We start from the raw sequence: 9,102 nt of genomic DNA on the forward strand, positions 1-9,102 counted from the left end.
TCTGTCAGGTCTTTCATCGAGTGAAACATTATATAATGTGCAACTGAGTTCAGCCCAATTCAGAACTGGCCTTAGCAGTATGAAAGTGAGCCAAAATATGCCTGTATGTCCACCAATTACTGGTTATAAATTATAAAATGGAAAGTTGTGGGAATGGAAAATGAAGATGCAGTGGGGTGGCTTCAAACATGAAGCTTATGCAAGAAACTCCTCACACATCTCAAAGTTGACAAGAGAAGGGAAAACTTTCCTCTGAGTAGTACCGGGACTAGTATGGATAAAATGAGAATCAAGAGTTTATTTTTATCAGAAAGGCTAAGATTAGCTGTTAGGGAGTAATGTGTTCTAACTTTTTCTCAAATTATAGTGGTATTGTTTATCTTTTGACTAAAGGATAAAATATGATTTTTGAAGGGATCTACAATTCAGACAATACATGAACAATTAAAGAATTCTAAAGTTTTCCACTATTCCTCATTTTAAATTGCAGTTTTGTAATACACAATATTAGTTAAACTTACTTCGAAAATGTGGTATAGTGACTTTCATAATTTTCCCTAGATATTGTAATGCAGAGCAGTTCAAAATCCGAGCGGGATGCCCGTCAACGTGGAGCCAAAATATTCGAATCAAGGAAAAGCGCCACAATTTCCATCACTGTGCGCTTCCCATCACGTGATCACACACATCCCATCAAGCCAGCGTTGGGAAAATCGCAAGGATGCTGCCGCAAACGACACGTTCATTTCTTACTTTTATTACACAGATTATTAAAACACACTGTTAAACTACGAGGTCCCATTCTTAGAACTATTCTGATAATTTGCTGTGATTTAATCTATTTTTGTCTCTAACTTTTCACTGATGCCAGAAACGAGTCCCAGAAGGCACAAACGTGAAAATGAGGCATTTAAACCCAGACTTTTATTGCAAAAAAACAAAACAAAAAAAAAAACCAAACAGGCCAGGGGAATAATTGTATAGCCTGCAGCTATGATTAATAATGAATTGGTTATTAATCACAAGAAAAAAGAAAAGAATGTTCAAAGTAACAAATGATCCTAATATTTTGTAACTTCATCAAATTGTATTTCAAGGAAATTTGTGCTGTCAAATTAATACAGATTTTTTTTAATTATTTGGTGTTTTGAAGGAGAGTTTTAAATGACAGAATGTTGTAATGCAGAGTGCATCAGCAGTCATATGTAAAGAAATCCTGCAACTGTTCATTTTTGTTTGGTCGTCTCATTTCTTCTTCTCTTCATCTTTTTTGCTGTCTTGCTTGTTTCCAGTCTGGGAGGCCAGTGAGCCCATTGCGTTGCGGATGGCCTCGTTGTTGGGATCGACTCCAGGCAGGTTCTCCAAGACGCTCTGAAGGAACTCTGGATCTTGCATTACATCATAGTCATCCTCCTCCTTTAAAAAAAAAATAGAAAGTTTAGCTGTGGATTTTTTTTTTTTAACTGAATTTAAAATATTGCCTCCAGATATCACAACCTTGTTTACCTCTTGGGTCATACTGGGAAAATAATTTCTTATCAACAGAATACATTTTAAAATTAATTTGTGATGGTTCAAATTCCACATATATACAGTGTTGTCTCTTTTCAATTCAAAAATACTTTATTGATTATGAAGGGAAACCATTTTACAAGAATGAATTTAATGGTTTACTCTGAAACTATAGCAGGCATTAGAGAGGTTTAGTTTTACATATTGACTTTCAAAAAGCCACAAAGAGGAAAAAAGCAAGAGGATGGCTTGATTAATGGGTTAACAGATGAATCCATGATGAACGATAGATGAATAAATACAAATTTAAATAGGACGGGGAATATATTCTGGAAATACAATTATTTTTTCATAATTATTTAGACCTGAAAAAAAAACTACGTTTTCCAGCAGAAGATGAAATGGCTGAGAAACATACCATGATAGCAGTGTTTCATATCAGTCAATATCCATAATTGATCATTTTTGTTTTAAATATTTGAAATACTCCCTTTTAAGTCGTTTCTCTCTTTACTCCACACCGTTCTTTTACAAGCAGTTACAAGGCTTTGTGGCAAAAAATGAAACTGCTATTGCGCATGAGACATGAGTAGTTGTTGCTAGGCAACCAAAGATAACAGATCCAGAAACAGGAATACTCAGCAGCTAAATGTCTTTTTATAAGATGGTGACTTCCATAGCACAGTTATGAAGTCATTGGCACAACTTTACCCAATTCCAAGGACTTTCAGCTCATGGCCTCCATCAGGGTCATTCCCTGAAGGCCACAAGTCAAAAATGCATCGCTCTGTTAATAAAACTATTGTCTGAAAATACATTTAGCTGGAGCCTTAAGTTGTTTTCATATTCCAACTTCTGTTTGACTAAAACAAACTCCACAGACTGAGAAAGACTGACCTTGGCTGACTCTGCAGCGTCCATTGGCACTTCCGTTTCCATCTCACCATACTCTGTTCACAAGAAAACAATTATCCAACATACAAAGAGGGAATGAAGTATAAACTTGCATAAGGAATGAAACCCACCTCCTCCAGCGAGAGACATCTGCATGGCGTACGCTATCTGTTCTTCTTCTGTCATGCTGCTGAAATCAGGAAGCACTGCAGCACCACTCTCAGGCTGAGAGACTGACATCTTTAACAAGGCGTCCTCCGACTCTGTCAAAACAATGACAATGAAAATCCATCATTTTCTGCTGTTTTATAACAATCGAGTCAATTCTAGCAAACATCCAAGAAATCTTTTAGCTACCGTCTGCAGTGGGTGTGGAGACGCCTGCCTCGGCAGCAGAAGCAGCAGCAGCTCTGCGAGCCTCTTCCTCCTGCCGCTGTCGCTGCTCCTCCATTGAAACACGCAGGGCCTAAAGCCAATCACAGAAATGCCACAATGAGGAATAATCACAAATAATAATTTGTGATCAACAGGAAACAAATCCTGTTTCCTGACAAACAGGAAACACAGCTAGAGCAATGTAGGTGCAGTCCTTAAAAAATGTCAGTGTTCAAAACAAAATTAAGAAAATACATTACAGGTGTCAAAAGAATTTAACCCCTATATAAGTTTATTCCATTCTTTAGAGCAGTGGTCCCCAACCTTGGTCCTCAGGGACTGCTGTCCTGCATGAGTCTAGACTCCAGCACAGCTGATTCATATGATTGCATTCCTGCAATTGCTGCAGAAGCTGCTTAATCACTTGTTCATTTAACCCAGGTGTACAGCAGCAGGGAAACATCTAAAATATACAGGTCAGTGGGCCCTGAGGACCAGGGTTGGGGACCACCGGTTTAGAGCAGGGGTGTCAAACTCCAGTCCTCAAGAGTCACTGTCCTGCAGTTTTTAGATGTGTTTTTAGCAGTTTAGATGCTGTCAGCTTTTCTGTGTTTGGTACAGGTATAAAACACTGGAATGAAATGGCTTAATTACCCCCTCCTTGTGTAGATCAGTTCTCCAGAGCCTTGCTAATGGCCTAATTATTCTATTCAGGTGTGGTGCAGCAGAGGCACATCTAAAAGTTGCAGGGCAACTGTGGTTTAGAGCATATTCTTGAACCATTTTTCCCAAAGATCATACTTTTAATTTGAGTACATGCTAAGATAAGTAAAAATTGCAATAAATAGATGCCCTTTACATGCCAACTGGTTACTTGAAGGGATGGCAGGAGGGGAAAAAAAAGCCCTTTCTGTCCTACCATCATAAACATAAACATGGAGTATTTAAACTCTACTGGGAATTTACCTGGAACTGTGTGTCTTGGTACGACTAAAGTTTAGTTTTCTGGGAACATTTGAGGCAGATTTGATGTTAATGGATGAATATATATATCCCTTATTTGGTTTCAACTATGGTCACTATGGTAAAAATACCCTTTATTTACTTTCAACTATTTTGGAATGCAAAAAAAATAAATAAATAATAACTGAAGATGAGCTACAGAAAATTAGACTAATCAATTACGCAAGACTGTGTAAAGAGGAATGGAAAAAAGTCCCAGTTGCTCCAACCCAATGAAATGTAATAAGAGAAGACCAGATATTAATAACAAGGGGGGCAAAATTTATTCCACAACTAATTTTGGTTAAAAAATAAAGCTAAAAAAAATTTTCCACGGTCTTTTTTTCCACTAAAAATCTTTGGATCTTTCTTTACTTTCCATTTTGCAACTGGACTAATAGATCGATTAATTTGAAAGCTTTTCGCAAAATTTCGAATCCATTCTCTAGTTATTGGACAACTTATCTACATTTTTCAAAATGGGACACCTTGAATTAAGTCTTTATCTCAGTTCAGATTAATAAACAGGCTGTACATTTTTTTTCTTTTTTAAGAATACAAACAGTTGCAGATATTAAGACGTCACTATGAAGTTGTGGCATTTTGATTCTGTGTTCCTTTGGGCTAATTTAAAAGTTGCTGTTAAATGCTAAGCTAACTAGTATCCAGGGCAGATATTTTTGCTGCTTACCAAGGCCAGCTCTGGATCAGCGCTCGGGTCAACACCAAACTCAAAGTCGCTGGCGCCCAGCCCCATCATAGAGCCTCCCTCGCCGGCCAGGATGGGAGAGGACAGCAGTGCGTCTGCCAGGCTGGGTCCAGGAGGAACCGTGACCAAGTGAGAGCCTGTTCCCTCCTTTCCATTTAGAGTGTTAATAAATGCTGTCAGCTTTTCTGTGTTCACCTCCTGAAGAAGCCACAGAAAACACCTTTAATTTCAAACTTCTGTACTTTAACTGTCTACATTGTTTTCTGGTATTTTTGTGACATCCTGAACCTTCGAGTACAAAATATTGTTTGATAAAATCATGAAACAAAACAATGCTGGATCTGGCTTTCGGTTTCTGGTGAGTGGAATAGAGCCATTTTGAAGTTTTTTGGGGGTTTTTTGTATTTGGACTAAATCATCTCTTCTCCGAAATCTGTGACTTTTGAACTTCGATAAAAGAACTGAAGTATCGCCCCCAATGAAGGCTGTTTAAAGCACCATTTGGGAATACTGACACCTTTATTTTGGTAAGAAATAAAACAAATATCTAAAATCAGACCAATTTTAATAACCACAATCCAGGTAAACCTAATTCTAAAGGCTAAAGTCCAGAAAATATATGAAAAGACCCTTTTTGATTTTGGAGACTGCAAGTCAGCAGGAAGCATGTAATTTAAACATAAATCAATAGAAAATCCACAACTTTTATTGAGCCTTGTTTCATTTTTGAGCTTCAGAAAATTGATAAATGTCTGGTAAACCAATACTTTATTTTTTCCTCATACCAATCGAGTAAATAAAATATGTTAAAAGGAATATTTTTGCAATTTCCAAGTCTAAAGGAATCCAAAAACTAGATTTAGCTGTCAGATTTCATTAGTGATCATGAAAATCAAGTCTTCACCTCTTCTCCAAAGTTGATGATATCCACGTTCACCTTCTCCTTTTTCAAGCGCTTCGCCATCTTAACAAGCTGTCAGACCAGCATAGTGGGACAGAGACAGGGAGGTTTGAGGCAGAAAGAAAACAGGTTGAAGTGAAAAGAGTAGTGCGAAGACATTCCTCAGAAAAGATTTACAGCAAAATGTCATGAAACACCTAGACTCACATCTTTTTCATTATCCTCCACAGGACTCCCAACAAAGGCAATGATCCTCATTTTGTGGTTTTTGCCTTGTCTGTGTTTTAGAGCCAGCTGAAAAAGACAGATATAAACATGGCTGCTCAAAAAGTGCTGCTCTGCTTTAAGATGCACACGTAAAAATACTTAATATTTTGAAAAGGATAATGGATTTAATATACATCTGTGAAACTTCCCATATCCTTCGTTCAGGATTTTTCAGATGAGATGAAAAGAAAAAGATTTAAAACTCCAGTGGATTTATACATACCACAATTAATAAGATTTGTCTGGCTTATGAGTTTAGATATTTGGTATTTTGTGATTTTAGAAGTCTCAATTTGTTATTTTTTTATAACTAGGTAAATATTTTGATTTCTAGGCCTCCCTTTTTGGATTTTGTTAATTTTTCCATTACACTACAGCCAGTTTGGCTGTGACTTGTGAGTCTGTTCAATTTATTTTAACTAAATCTATTTATTTTTCATGCTGTTTTGGTTCAGTTGTGTTGTGTCTGATCTTGATTTTTGTTTTGCAGTTTTCAGTGTTTGAATGGTAAAAAATCTGAAAACTTTGAGTTCTGTAGCAGGTAGAGAAACCACTCTACTGGATGAACTAGATTATTAAGTGCTTTAATTTCTAGTGAATTATAAACACCTTACTTGCAAAGACCATTTATTAAAGCAACAATTTTTAGGTATGTTTAGAGAATCTGCTGTGATTTATTTTGCTTATTGTGTGATTGAAATGTAACATCTCTATGATTTGGTTTAAATAGTACAACAAAAAAAAACTTACAAGGATACACACAGGAGCACAAAATACTGCTTCAATTTCAAGAACAGATCTTTTCTATACTCACAAATGTGTTAAATCAAAGTTTGAATTGGTGAACTGCTTACATGAGCCACTCTGATGCCTGTACAGAATGAGATTCTTCCTCTGGGTTGGACTGCGTGTAGTTTGGACAGGATGCGGCCAGAATCTGATGTCAGGGTGGTAAGGACCTCGCAGTTACTACATCACAGAAGAAACACAAACACACTGTTAGCCATACTTGGTATTCAGAGAGTGGCATGCAATCTCATTGGACAATTAGCCAAAGGTAAAATGGAGAAAATACAGCTTTTTCAAAATGGGGTGGATGCTCTTACCACCACCACATCGTGTTAGTATTTATTTTGTTTTTATATTAGCTATAGCTTATAGTTAATTATTTTATTTAGACATATATTTTCTAATGGGTGCACACTTTAGTTAATGTCTGTCTGAATGGTTTGCTCACACTTGTTCTTTTGTTTGAGCTGCTGCAATTACAAACCAGCTGGAGGAGGAAACCTGGAACAAACCATTTGTTTTTCTGAAAGACTGATTGGGGGAGACTTTGTTGTTTCAAGTTGATCTTAGTTAATTTTGTCACTTAAATATTCACTTATTATTGTTTGTGCTAAGTTAAAGTTAGCTTAGCTTTATTTGTTTCATAGGATACTTTAGTTAATGTTGTATTTGTTTGTTCTTTTGTTATGTTGTGCCTCCCTCATGTGGTAGATTTAGGTTACTCCACCCCTATTTAAGAAGCCTTTTGTTCTTTGTTTGTGGGTCAGTTTTGTTTGTGTTCGGTTAGAGTTCAGTTGACCTCAGTTAAATTGGGCCCAAATATGTTACTTATTCTTGCATTAAATCTTTATGCTTTGTTAATTATTTTTGGAAGAATTAAATTGAAACTTTTTCACTTTTTTTGTCCTCGTTTGCGTCTGGTCCCTCACACAAAACAATTAAGTGAGTTAGTAATTATCCTACTAGATTGAAGATGATCTGCCTGAAATTTTATGTATTTAGCCATGGAATTTTAAAAAAATACATGTTGTTCTATACCAGTGGTACCCAAAGTCGGTACTCAGAGGCCAGCATACGGCATGTTTTAGTTCTCTCCCTCGTGATAGTAACAACCTTTTCAGTATGTCAATGTTGTTCTTAGGCCTTCTAATGAGCTGTCATTGGATCCAGGTGTGTTAAACCAGGGAGAGAACTGAAACATGCAGGATGCCAGTCCTCGAGGTCTGACGTTGGGCATCACTGATCTATACACATTGACTACTAAACATATTTCTTTGAATGTATGACAAACATTGTTACAGGGACTGTGTGTGTGTGTGTGATTTTTGTACTGGGCTAGAGCAGCCAACAGAAAAGAGCTGTGTGAAGCAGTCAAGATGGGAAGACCTCTACAAATAAGAATTATTAATCTGTTTATGCACTGCACTTGTTGCGAAACAAGAACTATTTTTCTTATTGCAATATAGTTATCAAATATTGCATCAACATCAAAGTCTTGTGAGATGTTGATACTGTAGTGGCAACTGCAATTAACTGTGTATCTCTATCAGTAGATCGTCTCTTGATATGTAAATTATGAATTAATGTAATGTAGGGAAAAAGCTTACTTTGCCATGGTGATGAGCCCAACGTTGTTCTCCGGGTTGCTGCGTGTTTTGGAGTGGCAAACGATGTTGACAGCGTCCTGCTGAGCCTGTAGTCTTGTGGGTAGAAAGTCTCCATTTCTCATGTATTCGCTGTTGTCCACACTAAAGGTAAAGACGTTAAAATGAGGCTCACCTCGTAAGTCAGACAACTGGTTCATAACCTTAACCAAAATGTAATGTTAAGTCTAACAAAGTGGTTGAATTAGTATCACATCTTAAGTCCGTTCCATATATCAAGCATCCAAAAACAAGATTTATGAGTAATGTTACAAAGAAGAACTTTACATGTTTAAAAAACAACTAACGCAACTGGCTATGGATAACACCACTGTTGTGACTGGTCTTAACAATAAAGAATTCACTTTTACCATAACAGAACAAAAAGCTTTCAATTTTAAGTGCTAGAATTATACCGACATATTTTAGCTAAATAAATCCTTTACTAGGACGGGAATTATTGGCTAATTTTAGCTACAATGACTCAGCCACTCAACTCTGTTTTAGCCGCCTAGCTCTTAACCGTTATTTATCAGGTCAGAAAGCCGCAACATTCGTCCTGTGTTCAGTTTAACAATTTCAATTGTCGAGTTCTACCCTGTCATTCTTTTTATTATAAACAAGAAATAGTTTACAAACTACTTAAAATTCGTTTCTAGAGTTCTTACCAAACCATAGTACTTTCGAGCACCATTTTGGAAACTTCTTGTTGCTTTCTGGCAAGTCTAAAAAACCCCAATCCTATTGGACAAAAACTGAATAAGAGCCCATAGGATTGGTCACGTAATGTTGCGTTCGACTTATAAGCTGCGTGCGCACCGTTTGTCACCCGGAAAGCCGGACGACGCCGAGTAGGCGGAGTCTCTGGTAAGCCAAAGGACACGTTTACCCCAGAAATCACTTGGGGTGATTCTGAGGTCATCTGTTTATTTATCTTGATAAATAAGAATTGTAATAGGTTATCCAGATGATACTTTGGCAAATTCTGACTTTATATCCAATTCAAAAAT

The 9,102-nt window shown here is 36.8% G+C and overlaps 1 protein-coding gene across 1 annotated transcript; it reads right to left on the reverse strand.

The window, feature by feature from the left end:
* Window positions 1-896: 896 nt before the first annotated feature.
* Window positions 897-8,887, reverse strand: LOC122843086 (26S proteasome non-ATPase regulatory subunit 4). The gene is made up of 10 exons (XM_044137585.1): window positions 8,761-8,887; window positions 8,057-8,197; window positions 6,515-6,629; window positions 5,601-5,687; window positions 5,397-5,465; window positions 4,475-4,690; window positions 2,764-2,872; window positions 2,538-2,669; window positions 2,410-2,462; window positions 897-1,416 (listed from the first exon to the last, which is right to left on the reverse strand). Exons 1-10 carry the CDS (start codon window positions 8,784-8,786, stop codon window positions 1,246-1,248), a joined length of 1,119 nt encoding a protein of 372 aa, XP_043993520.1. The 5' UTR covers window positions 8,787-8,887; the 3' UTR covers window positions 897-1,245.
* Window positions 8,888-9,102: the final 215 nt, after the last annotated feature.

This window comes from Gambusia affinis, linkage group LG14, assembly GCF_019740435.1.
Source record: "Gambusia affinis linkage group LG14, SWU_Gaff_1.0, whole genome shotgun sequence".
NCBI lineage: Eukaryota > Metazoa > Chordata > Actinopteri > Cyprinodontiformes > Poeciliidae > Gambusia > Gambusia affinis.